Raw genomic sequence first — 19,090 nt, 5'->3', positions numbered from 1 at the left:
TTCAGCATTTCCTTCTGCTTCTCCTGGAAACGCATTGCTGCCTTAAAAGGGAGAGGAAATAAAATTTTAAAAAGGGAGAGGAAATAGGGCTTTATACATTATCCCTTGATGCTCAGACACAAATGCAGTTTGCCAGCTCTTCTCCTTTTGCATGGTGGAGTAATACTAACAACAGCCAATCTATCCTACAACCACATTTTTGATATTATTAGTGATGGCACGTTAATTAAATGTTTAAGGATTAATTTATGAAAACAAGTTTTCATCAACTGTATTGTCCCAGAACACTGTCCAGCAGGATACAGGCAAGCAAGTCTATAAGTCTAAAGGAGTCCGGGAACTGCCATCTTTCTTTCTCTTCAATGCATCTGGAATGGTGCTACATTAAGACTCAGTGTTCTTCAAGCATTATATTATGGGATGGCATGGCAGCTGAGATGAGCTTAGGGCTACTGTTCCTAGCTACATCAAGCAGCCAGGAAAATATATATTACAAAATGAAGAAAATGTTTAAGATGCTGCCCATCTTTACCGGTAATCTGAAACAGACCTCAGTATGTTACAACTTTTGCCTAGGACTTGAAACATTTGAGGTTTTTCCCTCCAACATTTGTCTATTCCAACACACAGCCACATCCAGAATGTGCAGAAAAATCCAGCCAGCCCTACAGATGTCCCTAGACTGCAACTTCCATTATCCTTGATAATTGGCCACTTTGATTAGGGCTGGTGGGAGTTGGGAGTCCAACAACATTATGGAGGGCTACAGGTTCCTCATCCCCGCTTTATTTCAAAGGTTAAAACATAATGCCTGTCAGTATTTCAGATCTAACCATATATTTGATGACAGTGCAGTGCAGTGCAGAAATGTGCAGTGTAGGTAACTGGGAGAGGCCTTAATAATGGCATCGTGGCTCTGGATTTCATGTAAGGCAACAAGCAAAGACTGCTTTATTTCAGGTGTTCTGAGTTACTCTGTTTTGACTAAGTTGTTGAGCTTTTTTTATTGCAAAATCTCAAAAGAATTATGATGTTTTTGAGCTATCTTTCTGGAATTAGCCAAAAACTTCTGACATGGGTTGCTATATGTGTCCAGAATTTTCAGGGTATTTTTGCGATTTCTGCCTGAACACAGTGCACGACAGCTGAATCCTGGGTGTGTCCAGGAAATTCCGGACATATGGCAACCCTAGTTTTTACTAACCACTGCTGCAAGCAAGACATTTTCATTGTTACTAGTATGTTATACATGTGCTGGACACTTCTGTTGTTATTTAAACCACTGAGGCATTCATAGTTTTGTTATTGTTTAAGGCTGCAATCCATTACACACTTGCCTAGAAATGAGCACGGCATACCTCCCTGTAAACATGCATAGCACTAGATGTGCTAGGCAAGGCAAGCCGTACAATGTAGTGCCAATGAATTCTGTGGCATTTCTGCTGAGGGTGGGACAAGGAAGATTATTTTTCTGGAAAGACCATTTGGAGGCATTTGTGGTTGAATCGTGATCAGTGGCGTAGCGTGGGGGTGCATGGGGGGCCGGCCGCACCGGGCGCAACATCTGGGGGTTAGGGGGCGCAAATCCACGGGTTAGGGGGTGCAAATCCACGGGTTAGGGGGCGCAAATTACTTGCCTTGCCTTGGGTGCTGACAACCCACGCTACGCCACTGATCGTGATGTCACTGATCCCATTCTGGGTGTCACATTGACTTCATGCATGTACTAACCCACTTCAATTGCACTCCTCAATTACAAATCGGGAACTGTTTGCTTTTCAGGTCCTCCTGGTAAACGAGGCAAGCGAGGAAGAAGAGGAGAGATTGGTATGTTTCAGATTTAAAAGTAATGCTTCTGGTGTGTGTGTTTTCAGCATCACCTGGTTCATTTTGTGAAGGCATGCTGATACTGTTTCATATATGAAAAGCAATTTTTTATAGTATTTTTTTCCAAAGAGACTTAAAAATATAAAAACAGTAACAACAAAACAGGTGTAACAAATACATAACACAGATATAGCAACCTTATTTTTAAATTTTTCTGTACAAAGGGTTTAACCGTTGTTTGTTGCAACAAGCTAACTTCAAACCATAGTTTATGAAGCTGGCTTCTTTCAACAACCTATATCTACAGTTTAGGCTTCAGATGATATTAAACTGCGTTACATTTAAATGGAAATCAAAGCTTTCAACAGCTTACTGACAGCCATACCACACGAGGACAAGCGTGTGAGCCCTAGGCAGCTCATCCTCATAAATCAAATGAAACCACTGTGATTTGGCATAGCATTTCAGTAGTCCTTGGAGCCTTTAAATGTCATAAACACATGACATTATTAACAAATGAAACTAATTTGATTTCTGTTAGAAAAAGACCTTGTAAGTTTAAAATTCTCTTTAGGATCATTTAACAACAACAAGAAATTACTTTAGTTAACTACACAATAAAATCACATTGTTAAAAATGAAAGTCTGACTATATTTAAAGCAAACTTCAAGGACAGCTGTTGCTATTATGTGCCCCCTTTGCAACATACTTGAGTCGGAAGAAAAAGGGAAGCATAAAAGCTAATGAAAAGTCATTGATTTGATGGCTACAGCTGCTCCTGAAAGAAATATTAGATGTGATTTGCAGACCTCTGATCATGTTCTCTAGAACATTTGTACAAAAAGCTTCTGAGTGTAAATAATTGGAAAAATGTGCTAATATTGCTTCATAAAGTGTGACATTTTTAATGGGGAACATTTTATAAGTAGACCTTGAAAGGAGTTGATTATAAAAGAAAGTTTGCCTGTCTTAGGAAAAGTAGAAGGAGTAACTGTAGATTCAAGCAATTCTGCCTTGGTGTTAAGGTTAAATCCAAGAGGAGAAAGGGAGGGAGTTCCTATGAGTCAGAGTACAAGGGTTGCAGAACTGCATGTTTAAGAAAAATTCTGTAGACAGAGATGTACTTGTGAACACAAAGTATTTTGTACATGAGATGGCTTGGCACTCGCAGCAAAATAATAATCTTTAATGCTGGGTGAGAAGAATGAAAATGCCACTACTTTCATCAAAAAAAATATCTATATGGACACTCTATATGAATACCTTTCAAGTTTTCAAAAACTTACATATATTTGTCTTTCTTTCCTTGTCTTTTCTTTTCGTAGGACCTCCTGTAAGTACAACTGATATACTATTGGATCATCTATGGTTATCATGAATGAGTCAGAAAGTGCTTTTGAAAACTGGTAAAAATTATGAATATGTTAAATGTACCAAGTATCATCCTAAATACATTCTCAGTTATTAACATGTTATAAACATCAAATGGTTTTTCAATATTATTTTTTATCTTGTTTTGGGTTTTGCCTTTTACATTTTGAAGCAGAACAGTATACATGAACGCTGGAAGCAGGTTATTATTATTACTATTTGTTTGTATACTACATTTCAGCCAAAAAAGCCCCCAATGCAGTGAGGAGCACATTAAAACAAAATATACAGCAGAGTACAATAAAAAGCCATAAATCAATAAGCAAGCAAAACAATATACAGTAAAACTGCTAAGTCACAACACAGAATGGCAAGAAGAAAGCCTTTCCAAACTAGTGGCTGAAAAGATGCTGTTACCATCCTACACACTTAGAGGCTAGAAAGCTGAGCAGACAATAGAGGAAAGCTCATTCCATCTAAAAGAATGCTCTTACCACCAACCCCATTCTAGCAATTCAGGGTTAGAATATTTTAGAACAGAACAGAAAGTAATATGCTGACGTTTTTTCTGGTGGCGTCTCTTTCTGGCTTCCCTTTCTGTAGTGGAACCCCTCTCCAACACACCTCACATGTGGCTGAAGGGCTTTGAGATACATCCAATTTAATCTGTGATTAAAAGGTGAGATCAGAGAAACCAAATCACACTTTGCCAACAGCCCTGGAAATTCACTTTTATGGTAGAGAAATGAGCAGCAGCAACAGTGGCAAGAAAAGGAACAAAGTCCATCTTGTCCATTGGTATCCCATTCTTCATATGTAACAGGCCACACATATATACTATTAAGAGTGAACAAGCCTTACACGAGACCAGTGGTTCAACTTTGGAATATGACTAGTCATATCTAAGTAAAATCAGGTTGTTTTGCAGTCAGTAGATCATGTGAAAATTGTTATTATTTTCTTACGACAGTTAATAGTAATGAGAATTGCTTTGTTATAACTGGAGCTTCTGTTTGTCAGAATTTACTCCAGTAGGGTTTTTGTATGATTAAGAAAGGGGTGGGGCCCTCCACTGTTGTTGAGTTACAACTCCCATCATACTTAACATTAGCCATGCTCGCTAAAGCGGATGGGGGTTGAAATCCAGCAATATCTCAAGAGCCACTGGTTCCCCTTCCTCTGGATAAAGAGTACCATGAATCTGGAAACCTCCTGCTCCATCTGATAGATCCTTCCTTCTCAACATACAACACTTGTTCAGTGGCCTTTTCATTAATTCATATCCTTATTTAAAGCTGGGGGATTTTGGCTCAAGCTCTGCCCTGCAGAGAGAAAAGCAGAGATAGGTAAATTTGGGCACAGCAAAAATTTTCCTTCCGTTCTCACATTATAGACAAAGGACACATTTATCGCTGGTTCTTTATGATTGTTCATGATGTGTAACTAAAGTGTTTGTTTGACTTATTGGGTTTTCTGCCATCTGCAAAGCACCTGCTGCAACCTAAATCCAGTGAAGGAGACCACATATATTAGGGTTACCAGACATCCCTGGTTCCCAGGGACAGTCCCCGGATTTGCAAATCAGTCCCCAGAAGAATTCTGTCCTCGGAATGTCCCCAGATTTGCAAATCTGCCCCCAGGAAATGTGGCATTGGCAGCCTTAGCAGCCCGGAGCTAGCCTGGTTGGCTCTGGCTGGTTTCAGCAGCTGCTCACTGCTGCTGCCGCTGCCACTGCCAAAGGGGAAGCGGGGACGTCCAGTGGTACAGATCTCCTGCCCCCTTCCCGCTTTGTTTTGACAAAGGCTCGGGAATCACGGTTGAGTGGTTGTTGCCTGGGAGGGGCGCAAGGCGCATGGTTTCTCTGCCAGGCAAGGTGCAAAGCCCTTCTTTTGCACCCTGTGAAACAAAAATGTGCAGAGTTTTTTTTTAAAAAAACCTGGGCAACAGCCACTCACCTGTGACTGGTGAGCCTCCCCTGATAAGTCAAAACAAAGGAGGAAGGGGGCAGGAGATCGGGGAAAGCTTGGGAGTCATGGGCGGGTGGCGCACTGTGGCCCAGTTTTTAAAAATCTCTGCACATTTATGTTTCACAGCATGCGAAAGAAGGGCTTTGCATGTGTGCTTGGGCCCCAGGGTCTTTTGCCTCACCATCCCCACTACTGAATCCCTGTTGCTACTCAGCTTAAAAAAAAAAGTGTCCCCGGATTCATTGAAAAAAATCTGGTAACCATAACATATATGGACTTTGGTTGATCCTACCTCCTGGTCCATGCTGCAGTCCTATTTAGCTGAACCTGGGCTACCACAGGTGCTTTGCATATGCATGTGAAACCACCGAAGTGTTTGGTAATAGTCTTGAAGATAGAATCTTGATGGAGAGAGATAAGCTTTCTTTGATTCTTTCACATTTCCTGTTTATAAAATAAGGCTCTCTGTTTTAAGTTCACTTATTTGAGAGAAAGCCCCTTTGAAATTCAGTGGGACTTTCTTCTAACATGACACACATTCTAAAATAGGGATTTTTAATTGAGTGATAGAAAAGTTTTTTTCAATTATAAAAGTAAGTGAAGTCTTGGATTTTCATGTGTTGTTATGCTGCCTATATACAACCTTGGATTTTTAAATGGGATTATATAATCTGAGTGTGGTTTTTATACATTCAGAAATATAAACACTGCTTTTCCACCTTCCCTGGGAGACTACATGCTCGGAGGGAAGACAGAAGCAAGGGAACCCAGGCCAGGGAACACACATTTGATCAGCTGTGATGAGAAAATTCTGTCAGTTTTCATTTTATATAGTGTACATTGTACACCAACCTGGGTGCCTTGGCAGAAAGGCATTACATAAATCCAGTAAATAAATAAAGCACCATGCTTTAGGAATGTGATTATAGCTGCTAAGCAAAACAACAAAACAGATAACTGATTTTAGCACATAAAGTAAATCACAAATGAATTTGTATCTTTTCGCTTTTGAAATTTGCACCTCTTTAAATATATGAGTAGTGTTCCTGAATACCATAAATACATTTAAGCGATCTTGAGTATAGAAAGAGCAATTTGATATACCGTGGTACCTCGGTTTTCGAATGTCTCCGTTGATGAACGTTTTGGAACTCGAATGCTTTGGTTTTCGAACACACCTCGGAAGTCAAACGGGAAATGCAGCTTCCGCTGAGTGCAAAACCCTGAAGCCAAGCTGTCTGCTATTGAGTTTTGGTTTTTGAACATTTCAAAACTCGAACAGTCTTCCGGAATGGATTAACTTTGAAAACCGAGGTACCACTGTACTTTAGGTGCAACTGAAATCCTTCAATCAGTCCATTGCATGCATGAATCCCACTGAAACCAGTGTTACTTACTCGTGAGCAACTCAGCTGTAATCCTATGCACACTGTAAGCCCCCTTGGATTCAGTGGGATTTATTTCTAAGTAAGCATGCATATTCTACTACCCTTGACTGAAAAAACAAATACTGAATTTAAAACGGCATGTTTGTTCCTATAAATGCACTTTTCAGGGCAAGAGAATATAAATAATTGTAAAAAGAGACAGTAGTGATACAAAGTTACATTTCCTGTTAATGTGCAAAGCAGGTGTGTAGCCTCACATATCATTGTATGTATTCCTAATGAGTATCATTCCATTTCATTTCATTCAACCAGGGTCAACCAGGGCGAAATGGCTACCCGGTAACTGTCCTACTGTATATTAATGGAATGCATGTATCACTTTCAAAACCATTATTTTCTTAACTATATTTGTGCTTTTCTATGGCTGAATAAGGAAATTTAACCTTCCCTGGTGTATTCTGCTGAATTCAGAATGAGACATTTTCCATATTTCTCTTAGCAAATCTTTACATAGGATCTAGCAAGTAAGACTAATTCCATGATATATACATGGAAGACAATATAGCAATTGTTTGAATTTCTGTTTATTGAACTTTCACATTCTAGAATGGCGACATCATTTTTTAAACCATAATTTAAAACATTACTTAAAGTACATCCATCTTGTATATTAGTTTTCTTCATTCAAATGCTATTTGTTCGGATACTAAATCTACAGTTCTACAGTTGCAAAAAAAAAGTGACTTAATTTTACACATCTCCAGCAAAGATAATTCCAGTGGTATTTGAAAATTCATAAAATCTCTTAGAATAGCAGTTTTTTTAGCAGCATATATAACCCACTTCTGTACCATTTGCATGTTTACAACTTTATCTGAGAAATTTAAATATATGAAATAATGCATCCATCATAATTAAGACTGTTATGGAACCACTAACCAAATATATACTTTTGTGTATGTGACATGTCCCTTTTTGACAGAAAGACATACACAAAAAGATGGCTTACCATAATTTTCACGGGGGCAGTAGTTGCGGCCTGGCATCACTGCTAGGGTGTCAATGTTGTGGTGCTGGAGGTCTTGCATGGTCAGCTGACATCAGTATGGTCTTGGCCATTGGCAGGGGAGGGGGAGAAAATGCTAGTGGGGTTGCCCACCAATAAATTTGAAATGTAAACTGCCCAGCCATTGGCCATTGGGGTATGTGATATCCCTCTTGTGGACCTGATTATGCCTGTTCTAGGTTGAGTCCACTTATAGGGCATAAAAGATGACTGCATTGAAGGCTCATGGCACAGTCCAAAGCGGTTGTCCCACCCACCCACTGTTTATCTGGTGTCTCTGTCCACTGGTAAGTGGGCAGTGCTTTTATTTGCCTTTGCTGTAGAATTGTTTAGTCACCATATTTGGGCCCAGGAAGGAATTTGTCTGCAGACAAGTTGCTCCTGTATGTAGGTATTTTTTGGACATGATTTCGTGATTCTAAAAAGTGAAAAACAGGAAGCTGCCTTATAATGAGAAAGACCACTAGTTCAGTGCTGTCTGTAGGTCTGATGAAGGTTTCAGGGGCATCGTCAAGCCTGTTTAATTGGGATTCATTTCAGTTATTGGGGCCTAAAGAAGAGAGAAGAAGATGCTTGTACATATTCATGTAATCTCAACCTTTGCCCATTGTGGCTTATAAAAGCTAGTTGGTGGGTATTGACTAGGTTGGTTCGGAGAATGAAAAATGTTTCCTTATAGGAAGGGGATTGTGCTAGCTGCTCTTAGAGAGGCATTGATATATCTCTCCTCATGAGGCTCTCCTTGGACTCAGTAGTGTGACATATACCAAGGTGCTTGAGAGAGAGATGACTGGCCATCTTTGGATGTGCCTTATCTAGATTCATTTCAATCTGATTTAAGGCTTAGTTTTGGCACTGAAATAACTTTACTTGTATTAGAGGAATGGGGGTATGATCCTGCTAACTCTCATTGATCTCTCAGAAGGTTTTTGATCAACCATAGTGTTTTTTCTGAACTAGATTTGTGGGTTAGGAATAGAAGGCACTGAGTTATGATAGTTCTGCACCATCCTGCCAGGCTGGTTCTAGAAAGTAGCAACGGGGGGCTTTTGTTTTGCTCCTTAACGCTTGTACTGTGGGCTCCCCATTATGTTCATGGCACCCAGTTTGGTCTTTCCTTTCCACTGGATGTTTATGAAGCACTACAGGTGCTTAATCCATGCCCGGAGGCAGTAATGAATGAGGGCCAATAAAATAAAGCTGAATCCTGACAAGATGGAGGTGATGTAGAGTGATAGTTCCTGGTGCCAGGAATTAGGGGAATGACTTACCGTATTTTTTGCCCTATAGGACGCACTTTTTCCCCTCCAAAAATGAAGGGGAAATGTGTGTGCGTCCTATGGGGCGAATACAGGCTTTCGCTGAAGCCTGGAGAGCGAGGGGGGTCGGTGCGCACCGACCCCTCTCGCTCTCCAGGCTTCAGGAAGCTATCCGCTAGCCGTGGGAGACGCAGCTCTCCCACGGCTAGTGGAGAGCTTGCTGGCACCTAGAAGCTTGGGGTGCGCTGAGCTCAGCACACCCCAAGCTTCGGGCTTCACACAGCGCTCTGCTAGCCGTGGGAGAGCAGCGCGAATTTGCGCGGATAGCAGCCTGTTCTGGGGGCTGGGGTCGGGGGAAGCTCGGGCTTCCCCCGCCCCAGCCCCATACCTGGGGGGTAAATAATTTTTTTTTCTTTATTTCCCCCCAAAAAACTAGGTGCGTCCTATGGGCCGGTGCGTCCTATGGGGCGAAAAATACGGTACTTTGGATGGAGTTGCACTTCCACTGACAGATCAGTTACCGTGTCAGACTTAGCGTTAGGCACTCCTAGCATAATGAAATAAAGATAGATACTATGAAAAGCTGGATCCTGGCAATTGTTGCTTGGTCTTTGTTCCGAAAGCAAAAGCAATTGCTTTTTCTTCATGATCTTATTTACATTGGACCACTTTTCTTAAAAGCCTAATCCTGTGTATGCATGTAAATGTAGGTTGTGTGTGTATGAGAATGAGAATGATTTCAGCATTAGAGCTTACACAAGAAAAAGTATTGAGTATGCATCTGAGACGTTGCTTTTGGAGTCAAGCCAATGGCCTGACAAGCTGTGCTTCTTGGTTTGAGGCAAGAGCCTTTCCTACCAATAGTCATTTGGACTGAAGTTACCAAATGAATGAAACTGCAAAGCAATGTGCTCTATCTGCTTCTGCGCATACTGCTGCGCATACTGCTGAACAGCTGTAAAGTATGTCTTAGCGTTTCAAAAATTAAGGGTCATGTTCAGGGGTATGTTTTCATTTAACACACGTATCGTGTCTCCTGATTGGCAGTTACCAGGATTATTTCAGCTTGCAGATTTTTCAGAGAATTAGAGCAATCATTTAAACTTTTCATAGGTGAGTGTGAATGGGTGGATTAGAGCATGTTGCAGACAGCTGTGGTCATTTGTAAGTTTTAATATCTTTCACCAGCATACCCTCTGAATATATTCCTAATCAATGCTTTAGTGCAAGACTGGGGTTTAATAGAAATTATTTAAAAGGTCCCATTTGAATGGAACTAATTGGCTGTGGTTTCCTTCAGGTAGTCTAACCCATTAGCCATTCCACAGCATATCCCTAAATAGGAAATGACCTAAGCATTTCTACTTCCAGCTGTGTAGATCAATTATCCAGAGCTTTTCCTCCATGCTCAATGTGATAGAAGAGCACTTATTTTGAATTTTTGTGTTTCACGTGTGTAAAGTGTGATCTGGTATTTCTATCATGCTTTCCCAGATATGATTAAAAGCATATGTTGGTTTTTTTATTCCACAGTGGGTATAAATAAGCTTAAAATGTAGTTAGAGAGTTGGAAAGCTTCTGGTGTTTGAGGTGGATTTAGGGGAGGCAAGAGTCTGGATTTCAAATAAGTAACTTTTTTATCAAGGCAGCACTCAAATGTGTGATTTGGCAATTTATTAAAACACTGGTCTTTTACATAAAGATTTTATCATAGCTTATTTTAGAAACTGCAGGACTGATGGAGACATCACTAGCTAGGATTGGCTAATAACATAGCCTTTATCAAGTTAACAATCAAAATTATGCCACACACACACACACAATGTTAATGTGGACTTAAGTGAAAATTGCAGTTGTGCAAACAATTTTAATATTGTGGAGGAGTTAATAAGGAAATTTGGAGTATTTAATGGAAGTGTTTTTGCAATTTCACCGGTTTCACGCAAACATTTCTAGATATAGTTTTTGCAGTGAATTATGATTATTTGAACAAGTTTTTGTAGGAAAGAATTATTGGATGCAGACAAACTGGAAAGGCACTGGCAAATGCTACTTTGGAAGAAGACTCAGTTATGTGTGCACTTTTAATCTGGGATCCAGTTTTTTAAGCTCATTCTTATTGCCCAAATATCTTGTGGTATGTATCCACCATGTATCATCTAGAAAACCTTAAACTATAGCCCTGTTCAGATGTTCAGTACCCATGGGAATGCACAGGGTTAGCTTTGATGCTGATACCTTGCTGGTTAATAAATAAATGATAAAGAGGTCAGTGGAAAAGTTTCCATCCCTTTGGAAACTCTACTACATGAAGCCCCCTGATGCTGGTCATGTGTAGGGTTAGGGAGATGTGACGGATGCACATTTGAGCATTGAAATTTCCTCTGATCCCTTTAAAAATTAGGAGCTCACATGGCTAAAAAAAAATGCCTTAATAAGTCTTGTAAAGACTTTTGCCATCCTCCTTGAATACACAGCACAATTTTGCCACAGATGAAGGTTATCTTCTGCAGGTGTACCCAAGTCTTAGCAGTAATGATCTGCACCTCTTTTTCTCCTGACTGCTATAGTAAACTGAAATGCCCAGTGTTGTATTGGTCATCTATAGAAAATAGGTGAGTGTGGACACAAGCTCATTGTCAGGGTGGTCGATGGGTTTCAAACCCTTGGTGACTTCTCCTGCACGCTAAGAAAGGCTCTGTCGGATTGAGTGAACAAGACCCATAGTGGGTCCAACAGTCAAGAAGGCAGTTTCTGCATGTGCTGTAGAGGAAAGTGAGGGTCAGATGGTGCTCATCAACATGGGAAGGAAAAGGAGAAGGAAACTCTGATCCTAAACCTCTGCTGCCTTGTCTTTGGGAGAAGAAACAGCTAAGGAGTAGACCCAACACAAATTCACAGTGAAGTACCTAAGATGGTTGGGTGGTGCCTTGTACACCTCCTCCTGGCAACTCCTGCAGCCAAGCTTGTGCCCAATATATCGCTCTGCTTTCCTTTGGACCACATCAGCAAGAGGGGTTCTTGTTGTCCTGGCAGCCCTGGACCTACATACACATTGCCCAGGCTTGTGCCCCAGGGTGCAGCAGTTGGACTTCACTCCTGGAGATTGTCTCTCGAGACAGATGAATGTCAACAAGAAGTATACTTTTGTGAGATGCTGACTTACTTGCTTTCAGCAACCATTTCAGTACCTAGCAATTTGATCTTGCTCTAAACCACCAGTGCCTGGCATAGGTACAAAGAGGAATAGAAAACTGGTTTGCTTCTTAAATTGAAGCAAGACAGCCCTGTTGCTGGAATAGAGTTCACATGCTGGCAGTGGTGGTGAACTGTCTGTGATTGTGGTCCTGCTGTGCCTTTCAAAGGAGCTCTCCCATAAAACGGAAAACAGGGGCACAGTCATGCCATTTTGAGTTATTTGGATAATTTCAGATCCGCAGTGAGAAATATGTTGTAGCCTGTTCCAGATGCACAACCTGAAATCAATTACTTTGAACTCCAGTGATGAGGGTGCAATGCAGCACAGCAGCCCTTTTCATGAACAACAGAAAAAGAGGGTGAGGGGGACAAATCTCACAGGCAGCATACAGATTAAGGGCAATGCTTTTACTCTGGAGCCCAAAGAGGAGAAACTCTGCTTGATTTCATAAAGGTAAAGGTACCCCTGCCCGTACGGGCCAGTCTTGCCAGACTCTGGGGTTGTGCGCCCATCTCACTCAAGAGGCCAGGGGCCAGCGCTGTCCGAAGACACTTCCGGGTCACGGGGCCAGTGTGACATCGCTGCTCTGGTGAGCCAGAGCCGCACACGGAAACGCCGTTTACCTTCCCGCTAGAAAGCGGTCCCTATTTATCTACTTGCACCCGGGGGTGCTTTCGAACTGCTAGGTTGGCAGGCGCTGGGACCGAGCAGCGGGAGCGCACCCCGCCGCGGGGATTCGAACCGCCGACCTTTCAATCGGCAAGCCCTAGGGGCTGAGGCTTTAACCCACAGCGCCACCCGTGTCCCATTTCCGCTTGATTTCATAGGTAGTATAATTTGCCCATAGGGCTAAGCAATTACAGACTTCATTTGCTGATACTTTAAGATCCCTGAACCAGGGCAATAGTGCTAATATCTTTTTTTAAAAAAACACCCACACCCACACACACCCTGGAATTTAATTTATTTTTACTTTTTTTAAAAAAAAACCTCTGAATCTTTTGAAACAGAATTGTGACATGCAAGAAAAAAAAGTCTTCCTTTTGGAACAAGAAGCAAGCTGCAGACTTGGTTGTTTAGAAATGATTGTAGCTCAGTGGTAGATCATCCCAGGTCTATTCCCTGGCACCTCTAGGTAGAGTTGGTAATGCCCCCAATCAAAAACCCTTGTAGAGCTGCTGCCAATCCGTGTGGACAACACTGAACTAAATTAACCAATGCAGCTTCCTATTCCTGAATTAACGAAGAGTAAGAAACAATGAGGACCAAATGAAGAAATTATATGCTTTTATGTCAACATGTCTTGGATGGCTTCTTCAGTCATCAGCACTCCCTTCTACACTTTCCGGTCTGAAGACCTCGCTGTCCCATTATCCTCAGACAATGGGAATGACTCCCCCATGGTTTCTCCACACAGGAGCACGCGATTCCAAAATCACCTATGGGCTCATTTTAAAGGCTGCATAAGTCTCCTGAGGAAGGGGGCAGAGCCACTGTAAGAGGAGATGACTGAGGCAACATATAATCACAAAATTGTAAGGGGTGTGGAAGGGACCTTGAGGGTCATCTAGTCTAACCCCCTACAATGCACCCCTTATCACCCAGTTCTGTGGCCTCTTCAAGTGCTTTCACCTGACTGCATAGGAGCCATCTCCTAGGGGCCATGGGGGCTTCAGGCCCCACAATAAAAAACTTGAGGGGGCCAAGCCTCCACAAAGTTGATGGGCATTCCTATTCAAATGGTGTGTGTGCACTGTGCAGTGGTGTAGTGTGGGGGGTGCAGGGGGGCCGGCCGCACCGGGCGCAACATCTGGGAGGGCGCGCTCACACTCGCAGCTCTCTGCCTCTACCTGGATCACTCATTCTCTCTCACTGTAGTGCTGGCTGTGCGAATCCGATCCAAGCCGCCGGGTCGCCGCCCACTGTGGAGGGGGTGGGTGCCAGGCATGCAGTGCGGAGAGAGAGTGAGGGACTATCTGGGGGAGGGACAGTGCAACGGCCACCCAGCGCAGCGCTGAGCGCGGGAGAGAACCACACCAGACCAGACCAGGCAGCAGCAAGAAGAAGCTGGCAGCGGCGGCAGGTTAGGGGGCGCAAATTACTTGCCTTGCCCCGGGTGCTGAAAACACACTCTACGCCACTGGCACTGTGTCATGTGACTGATTATGCAGGACAGAGCTTACCTGGGCCCCCACACGTTGGCACCCCTGACTGACTGGAATGTCTTCTGGAACCATGATAATTCCTCCTGCTTGCCTGGATGGAAAGGTTTGTGTTTAGAATCCTATGGCTTTTGTGTGGCTGAAATTTCACCTACTATACAAAAGTGAGAGTCATGTCCACTTTTGCCTCTGCTCCCCTCCCCCCACCACCAATGACATGCAGCTTCCAGAAGGTTGCCCACAATTGAATGTGGCCCTTGAACAGAAAAGGGTTCTCCACCCACATCTTAAATGGAAGGACAAATCCTGCAGTTCATTGAGGTTTGTTCACTTTCCCCAGAGGTTACAATTAGGAAAAGCCTAGCCCAAAGGATACAACCCCTCCGTATATATTTGTAGGCTACCTTTCTGAGTAAAACTCTCACAAGGCAATTTACATAACAATCTAAAATTGTTTCAATCTAAAAGTTTCAATAATAATGTTTAAAAAGTACGATGCAGCTTCCGAAAACCTCCACAACATTAGTAAATCAGCAGCACTAAAAACACACATGTACATACCCGGCTCCAAATATAAACACAAATTTGAGCAAAGCCAACAGCTAAAAGAAGCACAAATGTAAAGGAAATGCCACTCATGCTTAGCCCACCTGGAAAGAAAAGGTGTTCAAGAACTAGAGTGTGGTAGCTTTCTAGAAGTCTGCAGGCAATGAATACCAGAGTCATGGGGCCACCACAGAAAAACATATTGGCTCTCCCCCTTCTCTCACTTGCACACCTTAACATAATGGGTATGCGCAGTGGAAAACTGGTTGCTTATTAAGTGGGAGATAATGGAACAGTTTGCTGTTTAGAATTGCTTTGGTATATTAATGATTTACATCATGCCAGGGTGGAGGGAGGGGGAGAGATAGCGTTTATTCAGAATTATACCAGGACAGAACAAAAATCTAATTCATCAACGTCATGATGCCACAGCTGTTACAACAATCCATCTCCCACTGAATTCCAGCCAGCTAATTTTTGAGAAGTGACATTTTTCACAGTTTATTGTTTTCTCATCAACAAGGCACTAGCCACATCAAATATATTCACAGAATGGCATTGGCATTGATGAATTGGCCATGTGCTTTCTATTTAAAGATATGAGGGCTGCAGTTTCTTCGAAAAGAAATTAGGCATTTAAGCATGGGGCAGAAGGCTTCTTTCTGCTTTATAAAAAAAATGCTTCACACATGTTCACCGTGCCTAAGCATCCAACAAACAAAGCAAAACGAAAACAAACCAGTTTATGATATCGGGTAAATGATATCACTTACCAAATAAATTAAGAATAAGGATGATAGCGTAGTATATGCTTTCTATCCATCCTCTATGGCATTCTTTTTAGGTATCTGGGGATACCAGTTTAATCACAGCCTGGAAGTGATTAAACATCCGCTGAAGAAGACATATCCATTCCATTTGGCCTTTGGAGATAGATGAGATGCTAGGCTATGGAATTGTGTATTGCTTAAATATGTGGAAGTCTGTTTTGTTTATTGGTGATGTTTTGGTTTTAATGTCTTCAATTTTTGTGCTGTGTCTTGTTGTAATTTCTGTACTGCCCTAGGATCCTTGATTAAAGGAAGTTTTTAAAAAATATAATGAATTAATTAATTGAAATAACAGTTGTTATAACACTGGCACTGTTTCTGGCAGCAAGGTTAGGCAAAGTTACGGCAGAGTTAGGCAAAACATTTGTATTCTCAATGTCTAGGTGGCCACTTATCCCAGACGTTCCCTTCACTTAACAGGGTTTCACAGAAACCTTGCTAGTCACTTGAATGTGGCTATTGGAGTTTTGCCTGTTTGGTTCCCAAAGAAGTGGACAGTTCTTCACTTCCTAGTCCTAAGTATGCTGTGCTCTGCAGTCTTCATGTGTCTATACCAAATAGGATTTCCTGGAACTGCTGTACCTTTAGACATTCCAGGCCAATTGGAACTACCATAATTGTCAGCCAGAAAGGTTGCTGCTGAAGCAAGGAAAGGAGACGTAATCCAACGGTAGAGCACAGGCTGTGCCTACTGAAAGTCCCAGATTCAGTTGCCAGCAGCTCTTAGGTAGGGCTAAGGGAGATTACTGTTTGAAACCATGAAGAATCACTACCTGTTGATGTAGACAGCACTGAAGAACACAGGAAGGTGCTTTGAACTGTGTCAGAACCATGTAGGCCAGCTTTGTCTACACCAGGCTTCCTCAACCTCAGCCCTCCATATGTTTTGAGACTACAATTCCCACCATCCCTGACCACTAGTCCTGTTAGCGAGGGATCATGGGAGTTGTAGGCCTAAAACATCTGGAGGGTCAAGTTTGAGGAAGCCTGGTCTACACTGACTGGCAGTGGTTCTCCAGGGTTTCAAACAGGGCTTTCCCCAAACCTCCGTGGAGATCTTGGGAATTGAACTGGGACCTTCTGCAGGCAAAGCATGTGCTCTATCAGAACCTTTGATCATGTCCATACCATAAATTTAAAACTCACAACTTCCCCAAAATAATTTTGGGAACTTTACTTTGCTAAGAGTACTGAGACTTGGAGCTCTGTGAGGGATAAAGTACAGTTTATCCTGTGGGGAAAACTATTTACAGTGGTACCTCGGGTTACATATGCTTCAGGTTACATACGCTTCAGGTTACAGCCTCCGCTAACCCAGAAATATTACCTCAGGTTAAGAACTTTGCTTCAGGATGAGAACAGAAATTGTGCTCCGGCGGCACGGCAGCAGCAGGAGGCCCCATTAGCTAACGTGGTGCTTCAGGTTAAGAACAGTTTCAGGATAAGAGCGGACCTCCGGAACGAATTAAGTACTTAACCTGAGGTACCACTGTACTTCAAATGTTTAAGTATATGGTGTGGGTCAATGCTATTTTTCCAGAAAAAGAGATGCCAGAATTCACCATGAACGCCTCCCTTGTTCTCTTATAATGGCAATGGTGCCCACCTGAGGAGTGCCAGAACTGAGTTTCGGTGTGTTCTGGTTGAACCCCCCACCCCCCAGTCTGGATATGTTTGAGATGCAGCACAGGACCTTGGGGTGGGTGAAAGTAGTTTCTTTCTATTGCTGATTTTAACAACAGTCCACTTATACTCATTCCAACAGAAGCAGCAGCGAGTTTCATTACTAGAAAGGATTTAGCATGTAGAGTAACTCCTCTATGAAAGGGAAGGCAGCAGGGAGAAGCTTAGCAAGAACACATTAGCCTACCTACCTGAATTCCAAATTTCCTGTAACAAAGAAATCTCATCAGACTACTGGGGTATCACATAAAAGCACCCAATATAAAGCGACTATTGCTAAACATATAATTAACTTAGGTAGGAAGAAGAAATGGAGATCATTTATTTTTAATGGGTTTCATGACGAACAGCAGCAGAGTGAATCGTGAACCAGCAGAGGAAAGGTTATCAGAAACATGTTCCATCTTTCATCTTACCTGAATCTAAACTGAATAATTTGCAAGTGCTGTTTAACACAGAAAAGCTTTTAAAATTGGCATTTTAATATTAACCTCTTATTAATATTAACCTCTCTTATAAATACAAATCTCTATGTGGCTTTCTTTTATCCACTGATATATTTTCCATTCAGTGAATAAAATTGGTTTTGGTCAAGTGCTCAAGAGTTGTCACAGTACAATGTACAAATGATTTGCAGATTGAGATAATTCTTGTAGCTAGACTACCCTAAAATAGACCTGTTGAATTGAGTAAAGTAAATGATTTCTTCCCTGGCAAGAAGAGGACTATTTATTGTATTTGTTAGAAAATACGGTAAGTGAAATGGTGCAAGTATGATAACCAGTTACATGGAAAGAAAGCATTCCCATAAATTTTTTATTCAGTGCTTCTTCCATAAATTGAAAAGGCAAACATAAAATGGCCTCTCCCCCCACCCACATAAAAGCTTCACCTGATGAATTTTTGCCTTTTCATGCAAAGGGATGTAGGATTTCAGTTCATTATGCAGTTGGGAGCAAACCTCCCCATTCCACATGAGCCAGAACATGCTCAGAAACATAGCCATGTGTATCAGATCACATATCTACAAATCTTCCCATAGGAAATAAACAACTATGTGACTTTTAGAAGACATCTGAAGGCAGCCCTGTTTAGGGAAGTTTTTAATGCTTGATGTTTTATTGTGGTTTTAATATTCTGTTTGAAGCCACACAGAGTGGCTGGAAAGGCCCAGCAAGATGGGTGGGGTATAAGTAATAAATTATTATTATTATTCCCAGAGGATGGTTCATCACCAACCTACATTTGCATAAGGTAGCCCAATGAATTCTTGGGTTCTTTCCTTCTTTTAAACAACAAGCCCTAGCTGTCTGCAGTGGTTAGAAAGCATGGTGCTTGCCATACTTGTTAAAAACTTTTGACTAAAAAACCTCTGGCAATGGTGGTACTTTATGATGTGCCACCCCTTCCTGAGTGTATGGACAAAAAGAAGCCCTCTGACATCTCTTCTTCAAAGCAGTTTTAATAATAATAATAATAATAATAATAATAATAATAATAATAATAATAATAATAATAATTTATGTCCACCCTGTGGCTTCCAACAAAATATTAAAATACAATAATTCATCAAACATTAAAAACTTCCCAAAACAGCGCTGCCTTCAGATGTCTTCTAAAAGTCAGATGGTTGTTTATTTCTTTGACATCTGATGGGAGAGCGTTTTTTTAAAATTGTTTAAACGATTTCCCTCCCCGCCCTGTTAAATAAATACAGTAAATAAATAAATATCCAGATCAACTTCCAAGGCTTCTTGTGAGCAAGGGACATGGACAAGATCAATACTGTAA

The 19,090-nt window shown here is 41.7% G+C and overlaps 1 protein-coding gene across 1 annotated transcript in view; it reads left to right on the top strand.

Moving 5' to 3' along the window:
• COL25A1 (collagen type XXV alpha 1 chain) overlaps nt 1–19,090 on the top strand; it is a 317,071-nt gene that overhangs the window by 137,090 nt on the left and 160,891 nt on the right. Inside the window, exons 3-4 of the mRNA XM_081925055.1 lie at nt 1,783–1,827; nt 12,871–12,878. Of these exons, the coding sequence (XP_081781181.1) occupies nt 1,783–1,827; nt 12,871–12,878 (53 nt within the window). The remainder of the gene's footprint in view (nt 1–1,782; nt 1,828–12,870; nt 12,879–19,090) is intronic.

This window comes from Podarcis melisellensis (assembly GCF_964234715.1).
Source record: "Podarcis melisellensis genome assembly, chromosome: 9".
NCBI classification, from domain to species: domain Eukaryota; kingdom Metazoa; phylum Chordata; class Lepidosauria; order Squamata; family Lacertidae; genus Podarcis; species Podarcis melisellensis.
The sequence above is the reverse complement of the archived record's forward strand: the minus strand, read 5'-3'. Positions and strand labels throughout refer to the sequence as shown.